The sequence below is a fragment of the Schistocerca americana genome, chromosome 7, assembly GCF_021461395.2.
Source record: "Schistocerca americana isolate TAMUIC-IGC-003095 chromosome 7, iqSchAmer2.1, whole genome shotgun sequence".
Taxonomy (NCBI): domain Eukaryota; kingdom Metazoa; phylum Arthropoda; class Insecta; order Orthoptera; family Acrididae; genus Schistocerca; species Schistocerca americana.
Window position 1 is genome coordinate 444,379,147 of NC_060125.1, and position 14,336 is coordinate 444,393,482.

General features: G+C 41.3%; 1 protein-coding gene across 1 annotated transcript in view; it reads right to left on the reverse strand.

The window, feature by feature from the left end:
• LOC124621957 (putative neutral sphingomyelinase) overlaps window positions 1–14,336 on the reverse strand; it is a 101,389-nt gene that overhangs the window by 51,307 nt on the left and 35,746 nt on the right. The window contains exon 3 of the mRNA XM_047147484.1: window positions 13,023–13,206. Coding sequence (XP_047003440.1) covers window positions 13,023–13,206 — 184 coding nt within the window. The remainder of the gene's footprint in view (window positions 1–13,022; window positions 13,207–14,336) is intronic.

Sequence of the window (14,336 nt, forward strand, 5' to 3'; positions counted from 1 at the left end):
ATGGGTACCTTTGAGAGATGAAACAGTGAAGTCAGCAGGTGGTCAAATAGGTATAAAGACAAGGCTTAGTAGGAATCCTCTGATATCATAGGAGATACAGAAATTAACCAATGAAAGGAGAAGATGTAAAAGCACAGCAAATGAAGCAGGTGAAAGAGAATACAGATGTGTAAAAAACTAGACAGGCAGAAACAACAAAATTTCGAAGTAGGAATGACTAGAGGACAAATAGAAGGCTGTGGATGCATGTATCAGTAGGGGAAAGATAGACACAATCAGTAGCAATGGTTAAAGAGACATTTGAAAAAAGGAGAAATAACTTATGAATATCAAGAGCTCAGATGGCAAACCATAACTAAACACAGAAGATAAAGCTGAAAGGTGGAACGGACATATAAATGAGCTGTACCGAGGAAATTAATTTGAAAACAATATTATAGAAAGGAAAGAGGAAATAGATGAAGATGAGATGATAAGATATGACACTGAGAGAAGAATGTGACAGAGAACTGGCAGATCAAATTTTTAATGAAACTCTTGGAGTACACAACGTTCCCTTCAAATTATTTTGATCCTTGGGATAGCCAGACATGACAAAACTATTCCACTTGGTCTGAAATACATATGAGATAGACAAAATACCCTTAGACTTCACAAAGAATGTAATAATTCCAGTTCCAAAGAAAGCACGTGTTAATCAGTGAGAGTATTACTGAACTATCAATTTAAAACTTCATGGCTGAAAAATACCAAATATAAGGCCCTAATACTTATCTTAGATGATAGGTTAAAGAAAGGCAAAATCTACAGTTGGCCTTAGAGAAGCCTTTTCACAATGTTGACTCTGAAATTCTGAAGGTAGCAGAAATAAAATACAAGCAGTGAAAGGTTGTATATAACTTATACAGAAAACAAACTACAATTGTAAGAGTTGAAGAACATGAAAGGGAAGCAGTGCCTCAGTATGGAGAGAAGCACAGTTGTAGCCTAAACCTGATGTTATTCAATCTGTACATTGACCAAGCACTAAAGCAAATGAAGGAGAAATTTGGGAAAGGGATGAAAGTTCAGGGAGAAGAAAGAAAAACTTTGAAGACTGCCAATCTCATTGTACTTCTGCCAGAGATAGCAGAGAAGCTGGAAAAGCAATTGAATGGAATGGATACTGTCTTAGAAAGAGATTGTAAAATGAGCATCAACAAAAGTAAACAAAGTAATGGAATGCAGTCAAATTAAATCTGTTGGTGCTGCGGGGATTCGATTAAGAAATGGGAAACTAAAAGTAGAAGCTGAGTTTCACTATTTGGACAGCAAAATAACTGTTGATGTTAGGACATAAAATGCAAGCTGGGTACAGCAAGTAAAGCATTTCTGAAAATGAGGAATGTGTTAAGATTGAATATTGAATTGAGCATTGAAAAGTCTTTCCTGAAGGTATATGTCTGCAGTATAGCCTTGTATGGAAGTGAAACATTGATAATGTGCAGTTCAGAGAAGAAGCTTCTGAACTATGGTGGTTTCATCAAACCACTCTTCGGACTGAAGACCAAGACCACACCACCACCACCACCACAACCACCACCACCACAACCACCACCACCACCACAACAACGTGTCGGAGAGGAGACTTGTTGGTCAGAGTTTCCTGTGATGCAACACTGCAACAAGCGTGGAGGAGAGGCTGTGTGATGCGTGGTGAGGGGCTGGCACCTTGACCAACTTGCCGTGGTCAGTGCCAGGATGCACGGCACGCTGCAGGCAGCGATCATGACACTGATGTCACCACTGGCCTGGACACATAGTATGTAGCGTGATGTAGCTCTGCAGCTGCAGAGCAGACGTCCCACTGCTATGTTTACCTGCCACAGGTCAAGCTGGGAATGCCGTACTCACAGCTGGTTAAAGAACATTCTGCCCACAAACTATGTATCATTTGGCTCTGCCCACCCCCCACCCCCACCACCCACTTGCTCATACACCATTAAAATTGCGAGACCGTACACTTCAGTACAGTCAGAAACATATTGCTTTCTCTCACATATGTCTGCACAATGACAACAAGAAATACTGAGGTATTAGATCTCAAATAGTGGTAGAGAGGATATAAAATGTAGACTGGCAATGGCAAGGAAAGCGTTTCTGAAGAAGAGAAATTTGTTAACATCGAGTATAGATTTAAATGTCAGGAAGTTGTTTCTGAAAGTATTTGTATGGAGTGTAGCCATGTATGGAAGTGAAACATGGATGATAAATAGTTTAGACAAGAAGAGAATAGAAGCTTTCGAAATGTGGTGCTACAGAAGAATGCTGAAGATTAGATGGGTAGATCACACAACTAATGAGGAGGTATTGAATAAGACTGGGGAGGAGAGAAGTTTGTTGCACAACTTGACTAGAAGAAGGGATCGGTCGGTAGGACATGTTCTGAGGCGTCAAGGGATCACCAATTTAGTATTGGAGGACAGCGTGGAGGGTAAAAAGGAGACCAAGAGATGAATATACTAAGCAGATTCAGAAGGATGTAGGCTGCAGTACGTACTGGGAGATGAAGAAGCTTGCACGGGATAGAGTAGCATGGAGAGCTGCATCAAACTATTCTCAGGACTGAAGACCACAACAACAACAACAACAACAACAACATTCTTCCCACACATTTTTTTGTGAGTGGAACAGCAAAGGGGAGAAATAACAGTGATAGCAGATGTACTCTCAGCCACACAGTGTGTACACTCCTGGAAGAGACAACCAATGTGTTTGTTCTTCCAACATGTGTCTTGCAAAAAGATCATGAAGATAAAATTAGAGAGATTATACCCAACATGGAGGCTTACCGGCAGTCATCGTTCTTTCCACGAATTATTCATGACTGGAACAGGGAGAGGGGCAGGTAACACTGGCAGACAAAGTTCCCTCCGCCACACAGCGTGAGGTGACTTGTGGAGTACAGATGTAGATGTAGATGCAGATGCAGGTATAGAAGAATGCTGAAGATTAGATTGTATACCTAATAAGGAGGTACTGAATTGAATTTAGAAGGAAAAAAATAGTTATTGAACAACGTATAAGGAGAGCAAGTTATTAACACTGTACATGGATGTAGATTACAGTAGCTATTTGCAAATGAAGAGGCTTGCACAGGACAGAGCAGCGTGGAGAGCTGCATCAATCCACTCTTCAGACTGAAGACAATAACAACAACAACAAATACAATATCTTTGCCAAATGTTACAATGAATATACCAGATGATGATAGGCATGAAAATAATGTCAAAACATCTTGGAATTCCGTAATGACACTCAGATAGAAATATGAGATGTTTGTATCATCAATATAATCTGGCAAAGACTGCATTCACACTCAATTCTGTACCTACCAAAACTGAACACATTTACTGCTTTTGGTGAAGCTATTATTTATGGAATAGTCACAAGAATGACAAGCCTCAGCAAATGGTCACATTTCAGAAACTGACAGTAAATAGCGGTATCTAACCTGATCAATTGTGGAATGAATTAAATGCACTGAAATGAAATGGATGGAGTGATAGAGATGAAATGAGTGAAGATGCAATGACATATGATATCAGTATGATATATTCAGATATTCTGAATCTCCAAATAGAGACTGTGTGTGTCAACTGAAAATCTGTACCAGACCAGGATTCGAACCCTTATTTCTTGTTTATCGCAAGCAACCCCTGTAACCATTAGGCAATGTGAGAATGTCTTCGGGGTTGCTCAAACTTTAATTGTCACTGATGTTTCCACTTATGATTTCCAAACACTGCTACAAGTGGTTCTCCCATGAGGTTTGTGGAAACAGCATCACAGGCACAGCATATGCATCTAAACTTTCTGTAGCACAACACTGTATTTACCAAATATCGCACCCTCTCACTTCCACCTTCCCTCAAATAAATTTGTGAGGTTAGATTAGGTGGACAATACATCCATAATGAGAAGATTCTGCAGGGTATAGAACTACATTCAGTGAAGAGGCTATAGCAGCTGTATAAGAGGCTTTGCACACCTTTATATTTGTAATTCAAAGATGGAATCTACTCTCTGGAAATATGTTGGGCCAAGTGCACTAACCTAAAAGAAGACCATGTCTACAAATGGAATGCATTTTTACTCGAAACACATTGGAGCCTGCTAGGCTGACAATCTAGACAGAATCAGGAACTTGAGCATTCACTTTTGTTTACATTTTTAAAAACATTTTTTTTTATTTGTACTTCACACTTCACAAATTATATCAGCTTGTTAAAAAGCCTTAAAAAAGTCATAAAACAAGGAGGAGAAGTCCTCCAGAATTACACTCACTCTCTCGCAAACTCACTCACAGTCACCTGCACAATCAAACAATCTAACACCATTCAATATTATGTAAAAGTGGTCATATGTTCTAAAACAGGTAACTAAAACACAACAGTGTACAAAAAGATAGATTGCTACTTACCGTAAAGAACACACACTGAGTTGTGCACAGGCACAATTAAAAGACACTTACATAAAGCTTTCGGCCACAACCTTCATCAGCAAAATACAAACACACACCAAACATACACGCAAGCAAGTACACCTCACGCACACTTGGCCACCCACTCCGGCAGATCAGGCTCAGGAGTAGCAATCTATCTTTTTCTACAGTGTTGATATTCCTACCTGGAGTTTTCTATTGTTTAACTAAAACACAAGTAAGACAAGAGAAAAGCTAATATCACTACATAGGGAAACATGACTGACTGATCACTTACAAAAGCATGGATGAGCCAGCAACCCTGATGACACATTAAAAAGTTCTACCTAGAATTTTAACGAATAAGTCGGACATTTCAGAAAACATTAAATGTCATACTTTATTCACCTGATTGTCTATTAAAATATCCAATGGCAATTTTGCTGCTGTCCTCTCTGAATATAAAACACAGTCTACTAAAATGTGGTGCAGTGTGATCTGTACACTATAAGCTCCACACATTGGAGGGCCCTCTCACTGAAGCAAGAAACCATGCATTATATGGCTGTGTCCTGTGCGAAGATGAGTGAGAAGGACCTCATCCCATCTGTGTGACTGGTAGGATGTATGGCCAATTTTTTGATGGTAGTAAATGCAGCTTATTGTCTGTCATTCCAGCCACTCTCCTTCCCAGTCACGCATGACTCTGTACCTCCACAATGAGGTGATGGCACGTAGGGGGATGGCACACTGAACCATCCAAATACTGTCACACACACCTACACCTGCTACATCTGCCTTTCACTTCCCTTAATACATGAGTGCCATGGCACACAGCACAAAGACAACTCTTTTCCCAGATTTTGTGGAGGGTGGGTGTCCTGGATGTTCTGGACTATTCTATCTGCTGGGTACAAGTGTAGTAAAGAGGTAAGGCCACTCAGGGAGTCAGAAAAGACAAGGAATTCAGGAATCACAACACATCTCTTCTGCTCCAGAGCACTCGAGATCATGTATAATTCAGCATCAATCACGGTGTATTCTTGAGACAATCTAATAAGACACAATCAAGGAAAACAATTGAGCAACAAATGGGTTCTCCGTGTTTAGATCCATCTGTGAATACAGCAATGTTGTTGTAGTACTCTTTTAAAATGTTGTAAAACATGATATGTAAAACAGATGCAGGAGTGCAGCCTTTCCTGTACTGCACAAAATCTAAAATTACAAATTACTCTGGGCCTCTGAAGTACACAACGTTGGCAGCTGGTGAAAACAATGGATTTGGACACATAGTTCCCCCACACCATGTGATTCCAGCACATGGTTCATGCATTTCAAATGGCCTTGTTGCTCATGGACAGTCCAAGAAAATGTGTTCCATATCTGGAAGAGCAACAGCATGGTATAACGGTGATTTGGTAGCAGCTTGGATCTCGATGCATAATGAGCAACCACCACCAAATGGTGAGTAGTGGTTCTTCAGACTCAGCACAGCAATTGGGCATGGGGCTAGTCCTGTAAGCAGATATGGCCAGCCTGTTCCACACATGCTAGATAGTGTTCATGATCTTCAGAGGAAAAAGGTCTTGCTGCTCAGTACTGTGTGTACCTGTTGTCTAGCCACAATCACATGAAAGTCCTATAAAACTGGAGCAGGTGCACCCCATCCACAGCCAAAGATCTGTGGCTAAGGTACTCTAAGATGTTTAGTGCTTTCTGCATCTCAGCCCACAGACCATTCAGATGTGCTGACCACAACAGTTTGGAATAAAAAATGAAGCCCAGAATACTCATCAAGTCTTTAAAAAATAAATAGACTGATATCCCTCATTTGTAGGCAAGTAAATTACAAATATACGAGAAAGATTAAATTCAACACACTTGAACTGTCTGCAAAAAGTTGAAGCCTGTCTTTGGAACCCACTCCTCAAACCAATTCACTTTAAGTTGTAACTGATGAGTCATTGCAGCAGAGTTACAGGAGTAACAATAAACTGCAAAACAGTCCACAAATAAGAAACACTGCACAGGACTCCTTACTGTAGACATGATATCATTAATTGCTACGGCACAGAGGATGACACTTAAAACATTTCCATGGGGAGTCATTCTTCTGCTCAAAACTATCTGACAACATTCCACCAACTTGGTACCTAAAAAAGCTTTTCAATAAGAAAGGGTGAATGAATATAGGGAGAGGCCACGAATGCCCTATATGTGAAGCTGACTAAGAATATTACACCTCCAAGTAGTGTTGTATAGCCTACAGTTCAATGCTGTTTACGTAGAAAAGCCTGCTGCACAGTCACCTTTAGCTGGAGCAGATTGTCGACAATGGGTCAGTCTCTCTCAAATCCCTACAGAGAACAGCTACGGAGCTGCCTGGTCTCTAATATCCAGACCAGATGATGACCGACTATTCACTCCAAAGTCTTTTCTACACAACTTGTTAAGGCAATGCTCCAGTTAAGTACTAGGACATAAAGTTCATCTCCTTGTTTGAGGAGATGTATCCAAATTGGCCCCCTCCATGGGCGAGGAAACTGCCCTGTAAAATAAAAACTTTCTAAGAGGATTTCCTTCAACACTGTGTGCAAGTTTTTCAGCATGCTGCATCAGATTTCGTCACGACCAGTCGCAGTATCATAGGCCTCAAAGTGGTGAATCCAGCTCCCACATGAAGAAAGTGCAGTTGTTAGACTCAAAATTGTTGAATCTGACGTCCAATTCTCCCCTCCCCATTGTCACATGGTAGCAGCGGAACACTGGATCCTAGCTGACAGAGGCAGTGGTCACTGCAAAATGTTCAGGCATTGTGTGGGCAATGTCTTCGTGTGTCGTTTGGAGTCACCCCTGTTTCAGCACTGCTACTATAGGCAACTGATTACATCAACCAGAAATTCTCTTGATGGCTTCCCATCAAAGGGAGTGATTGATAAGAGCCCAGGAATGCATGCCACAAAGTTTCCTTGCTTTTCTTCATTATGCTTCAAACTTTGGGTTGCCTTACTTGAAAGGTGACCCGAGTTGCTGAGCATCAGTTCAACAAAGTACAGGCTGTCATCGAAGATGACGAGATGATTTTAACATGGATAAGTTGGTGGCAAGGTGGATCACACGTGTCCTGGCATCCAAACACACCCAGCTGGCTTAACAGTGCCCTGTCAGCTCTGTTGATCATCCATCAATGTGACTTCCTTCCAAGTATTCACCACCTGGTACCTGGAAAGTGTTCACAGGAATGACGGCCATTAGTACCCTCCACTGAGGAGAATCTGCTAGGGCTGTGGAGCAAAAGAAAGGTCTATGGCTGACGATGACCCAGAAGCAACATTGAAATGAGTGGGAGTGCCTGTGTTGAGGTAGCACAGTTCCTGAGACATTGTGAGGCTCTCTCAAACTCAGCCCCTGGGGCGTATACAGTCGGAGCCCCATAACACTTCGGAGAAGTGGTCAGGAGAGTTGGTCTGTAAGATCTCTGAGAGTCTACATCCACATCTACATCTACATCTACATCCATACTCCGCAAGCCACCCGACGGTGTGTGGCAGAGGGTACCTTGAGTACCTCTATTGGTTCTCCCTTCTATTCCAGTCTCGTATTGTTCGTGGAAAGAAAGATTGTCGGTATGCCTCTGTGTGGGCACTAATCTCTCTGATTTTATCCTCTCTCCACAGCAAATACAGAAGGCACTGAAAATGAAACCGAAAGAAGCCACAAAGAAAGCAGAAGAAGATGAAGAAACCTTTAAATCGATGGCCTTCCTGCCATATGTGTGTAACCTCTCATCAAAAATAGGACGGATTCTCAGCAGACACAGAGGTAAAGTGATTTTTCGTCCTCCACCCAAGACAGCTCGTGGGCTCTGTCAAAGATGATTTGCTGCTCCAAAAATCTGGAGTTTACAAAATTCCATGCGAATGTGGCCTTTCTTACATGGGACAAACAACTCGTACTGTCCAAGAAACATGTACAGAACACCGGAGATACACACGACTTTTACAACCTAACAAGTCGGCAGTGGCAGAGCATTGTATTGACGCTGGTCACAGTATGTTGTGTGACAACGTCGAAATTCTGGCAACTACATCATCTTTTTGGGACTCGATAGTGAAGGAGGCAATTGAGATTCATTTGATGTTGAATTTAATTAATAGAGATAGTGGTTTCAACCTTGATAAATCATGGAATCTGGCACTTGGTGTGATAAAATCACAAAGACGTCGTCACAGTGCAGCTCACAACGATATACTGATATGCCAACACGGATTGAATGCGGAGTCGTAGATGTAACTCGCGCATTGTGCACGTCTCTGCTGCCGACCAACGTTTCTGGCACATTTGCATTTGTGGCCGCATGCGCAGTTGCACGGTACACGAGTATAAAGGGATGAAGCGAGCACTGGAGTGGCAGTCTTGCGGCTCAATCTGAAGATGGCGGAACGTTATACAGCCGAAATATTAGAAGAAGAAGAAGGAGAGGACCTTTTCCCTCTGGAGATCATTGAGACTATCTACCATGAGTGGAACAGGCTGGCCATGTGTGCTTACAGGACCAGCCCCATACCCAATTGCTGTGCTGCAACGGAGGATCCTGCAACAGATGGAGGTTTAGTCTGGGTGCTAGATGGTTGTCCCAGGCAGACTTTGTATTCCATTCTCATTGAGAACCGTCAGATAGAATTAGATTTACATGATCTAATGGCTTATAACCTGTATTCTTCTGATATTGATGCTCCCCTTTTAGGCTTGGTTGGCAGATGATACTTCAGACCAACATTAACAGCAATGGCAACGTCAATACCATTCTGACTGTTTACTGGAGTCCGACTGCTGAGGTGCTGGAAGCTCTACAATGTCTGCAAATGTAGTCTTTTCTGATGTACTAACATCACCATTGCAACTGCAGTTGCAAACACACTATTAACCTCTGTTTGTGTAGAGGCATTGGCTTTCTGAACAGCCTTTTTGAGATCTCAAGCAAATAAAGTAGTGAAAGTGGGAGCATGCATTGCTTTATACACCTTTTTTGACATGCCATGTGAAATACATTTAGCTGCTTTGAGCCCCTGTACCTGCTTTTCTTCAAGGTAGACAGTACAGTCTCTACTCATGAGAGGGTGACCTACAGAGCCATTAACACACTTTAGAGAGAAAGAGCAAACAAATCCTCTGTGGGTGGTCATACCAACACTTGCCGAAAGTGGCTTCTCTCCATTACACACTAGAGTGGTGTGCCCAAAGTGTTGGCATTTAAAATGATACACTGAGTTGTGTATATAAGGCCTCACAGTTAAGTGGAGGAAACACACCTTGATGTGCTCCGGAAGTGTTGTGCTACTGAATGTAAGAATATGAGCCTGATTTACCCAGCTCACCATCTACCGTTTTCATCACATTTTGCACATCAATCAAACCCTCCTGAGCCACTCATCCTTCAGCTCTTCTTTGGGAATATCAACCATACCTCTGCAAAACACTACACCTTTGCCATAGTTCAAAATATTGTGTAGTTCTGTTTTTATGACATACTTCCCAAGGTGCTTAGCTATATGGAGATTTGTTGCTTGTTGGGATCTAGGAGTTTCAACTATTCCTCAATCACTTTACGGATTTTTCAGGTGCCAGTAATGCCCTCTAATCTCTTTTGTACAAAGAAAAGTAAAACTTTCTCAGAGTTTCCCTCTTTTCTTGTGTAGCAGGTTCCCCAGAGGTTGCCAACTAATAACTGTTCCACCTCCACAGTGCATCTTGGGTTTGAGTTATTCATATTTTACCATCCTTGCAGACTACATAGTTAAGCCAAGATACCCATTCCCTGTGACACACAAAGTTCCACTACCGAGCTGCATGGTGGTCATTGATGTGTACTACCCAGAGTTTATAGAGGACTGGTGGCACTCACCCATCTCCTGCTCATGAAACCTGGGTTTGTCAAGCCTGTATCCAACACATTAATGGTGAGCTCCATGAGGTGCTTGCAATTTAGAATGACTCGGGAAGCACATATGGCCTTATTGAAAATATCACAGATGTGGCAAGTAAAATGGTACAATAGTACAATTTTTTTCCATGTACTTGGAAACACAAAGGCCTATCTTACATGGCCCCCAGAAACAACTTGTCTCTTTTCACATTCCCTTCCTCTAGTTCTTCCTAGAATGACAAATGCATCTAATTGAAACTTGTGCATTTGGTTCTTCATGAAGATTTTCTCCCGCGTCCGGCCATCCTGATTTAGGTTTTCCGTGATTTCCCTAAATCGCTCCAGGCAAATGCCGGGATGGTTCCTCTGAAAGGGCACGGCCGACTTCCTTCCCCATCCTTCCCTACTCCGATGAGACCGATGACCACGCTGTCTGGTCTCCTTCCCCAAACCAACCAACCATGAAGATTTTCATCTTTTCTATCTGTGGCATGGACTTTACTTACCAGCCCTTGTAAATAATCATTGTTTCCAGAAAATTTACAACTACATCAGATAGACAACACAGTTCTGAGCCACACCTACTGAGTTCTTCAATTAAACGAGTGATGTCTATAATCTATATTATCATATATTTACTTATTATACGCTTTTATAAAGGTACAAAGACAGTAAGGACACATATAAATATGGCATTGATGCAGAGGGAAACAAATTAAACAATACCGATAGCATAGAGGCAGTTCGTGTAACGCTGGCATGCATGTCACACAAGAATATCAATTAAAGGACTTCAGCAATCTCTAACCAAGACGGTGCAATTAGGACAATTGAAACATTACCTTTCACAAAATAACAACGTAAAAGATGAATTTAAATGAATACTACATATGTTTGAATTCAAGAACACAACGACATACGTCCTTGGGATTCAAGACAGGAACATATCTAGTATGTCTGTCAGTCCATGTGTAGAAAAAAGGGCATTTTATTGTCAAACTGAAAATTTTTCAGCTAACTCTCATAATTTTATATGAAAGTGTAAACAAACAGAAAACTATGTTGTATTATAGAATTCATAAAGTAACACAATTCTTATGTCACACTCAACATTGGATCAGTAACACACTAATAAAAAACCTCCCCATGAAGGAATTATCCAAATAGGATGGAAATCAATAGAGATGTACATGTACAGACAAACAAATGATTACAGTGGCAGAAAAAAACTGGATAATGTTTTCAAGAGAAAGAGCTTCACAAACTGAGCAAGACAATAATATGTCGGTCCACATCTGGCCATTATGCAAGCAATTATTTGCCTTGGCACTTATTGATAGAGTTGTTCAGAGTCCTCCTGAGGGATATCATGCCAAATTCTGTCCAACTTGTGCGTCAAATTGTCAAAATCCCTAACTGGTTCAGGGCCCTGCCCAGAGTGTTCCATATGTTCTCAGGTGGTAGAGAGCTGGTGACTTGCTGATCATGGTAGGGTCTGGCAAACACGAACACAACAGTGGAAACTCTCATCATGTGTAGGCAGACATTACCTTGCTGAAATATAAGTCCACGATGGTTGGCCATGAATGGCAACAAAACAGAGCATAGAATATCATCGACGTACTGCTGTGCCGTAGGGGTGCAGTGGATGACAACTAAAGGGGTCCTACTATGAAATGAAATAGCGTCCCTGAGCATCACTCCTGGCTGTTGGGCCATATGGTGGCCAACAGTAAGGTCGGTGTCCTACCACTGTCTGGGCCATCTCCAGACACGTCTTCATTGGTCATCGGGGCTAAATTTGAAGGGGGACTCATCACTGAAGACAATTCTACTCCAGTCAATGAGATTCCAGGCCTAAAATGTGTCTGTAGATTGCCCGCACAACAGTGGGATACCAAACTGACTGTTGCCCGCCATACGGCCCGGCAACCAGGAGTGATAGTCTGGGTGGCGTTTCTTTTCATAGCAAGATCCCTTTGGTTGTCATCTGCGGCACCCTTATAGCACGAAAGTGCACTGACAATACTCTACACCCCATTTTGCTGCCCTGCATGACAAGCCATCCTGCGCTTACATTTCAGCAAGATAATGCATGCCTACACACAGCGAGTCTCTACTGCTTGCCTTCACACTTGCCAAACCCTTCTTTGGCCAGCAAGGTTGCGGAATCTCACCCCAACTGAGAACGTCTGGAGCACTCTGTGCAGGGCCCTCCAATGATCTAACATGCCAATAGAACAGAATTTGGAACAGTATCCCTCAGGAGGACATTCAACAACTCTCCCAAATCAGTTCCAAGCTTAAGAACTGCTTGCATAAGGACTAGAGGTGGGTCACTGCATTACTGTCTTCCTCAATTTGTAAAGCTCTTCTCTTGGGGTGGGAAATCCAATTTTTCTGATACACTGAACAGCCAAATATTGCAGCAATGGACCTCTTTAATGTAATGCTTTAGTATTCTGCAGAAAGTAATATGTAAGCCTCATCAAACAAGTACATTCATTCTGAACTGGACTGTGTGCATCTTCATCATCATACTGCACAGAACACAAAACTTAAATTGAAGTTCTTTTACTCATATTCTCACTGACCAAAACCAAGAAGTTTTAGCAAGGAAAGTGAACTTACATGAGCAGTATACACATTCACATAAACATCTTCCAGTTGGATACGGCATACACCAATACCTTTACCACCAAACCAGTCTCCATGCTGTAATTTGTGCATATATCCATTCATAGGCCACTGGTGGAAAAAAACGTCTTCTATTGGAAATCGTGAAAGAACACAGAGACCGGAGCCCAGCACACCACTGCATAAAAAAAGAAGAAATAAAATCATATACAAATGAAATTAGGAATAAATAATAATCATTTGTTACGGTATAATGATAATTTTTACTTATGGAGCGTCTGACAACAATTGAATAAAACACAATTTTAGTGCCATACGTGTTTCGCCTTTATTTTCTGCAAGGCATCATCAGTGGCAGGTTGCGTGGACAATTTCTTACATATTACGCTCCTGTTGCATTTTTGGTGTTGTTCTTCATCTTATGAATGCCAATTTGCAGTTTTTTCCCCACATTCCACAGCACTATGAACTGAACACTTGTTTCAATGCAATGTTTTGGTTTGCATTGAAACAAGTGTTCAGTTCATAGTGCTGTGGAATGTGGGGAAAAAACTGCAAATTGGCATTCATAAGATGAAGAACAACACCAAAAATGCAACAGGAGCGTAATATGTAAGAAATTGTCCACGCAACCTGCCACTGATGATGCCTTGCAGAAAATAAAGGCGAAACGCGTATGCCACTAAAATTGTGTTTTATTCAGTTGCTGTCAGATGGTCCATAAGTAAAAATTATCAATATACCGTAATATTACACGCAACTGAGGAAGACAGGACTAAAAAAGTTGAAGATGTCAATAATCAATTGATTAATATTGCATTACACAATACTGTACGTACTGCAAAATGAAGACTATTCGTACAGCATTATGGCAACTGGCAATCACTGAAAGAAGCACCATTAAACTATACAGATGGCAAACAAAAAATGTTGATATGAACCTTAATTTCATAAGGGTAGAAAGCACTAGTAGAACAGAAAACTTACAGAAAGTCACAAATGTTCCCCACCACTACTAAAGCTAGTGACCCACTGCCCTTGCTCACTTTATTTATTTCAAGCATACCATGCCCAGCTGTTTACATTTGGTCAGTTGAATGATTATTTGCTCATATTATTATGTTTATTAATTAGAAAACTATCTTTTATAGTACCAGCCCAATATGAAACCGGTAATATTTTTCTTATAAATGTTTCAAGTACAGTTTAATACATGTGTGTTCACACAAATGTCACCTTACACCCTAGAAGACAGGGGCTGGTGGACATTCATGGGAGAGATAATTTGTAGGTGTCATCAACACTCTA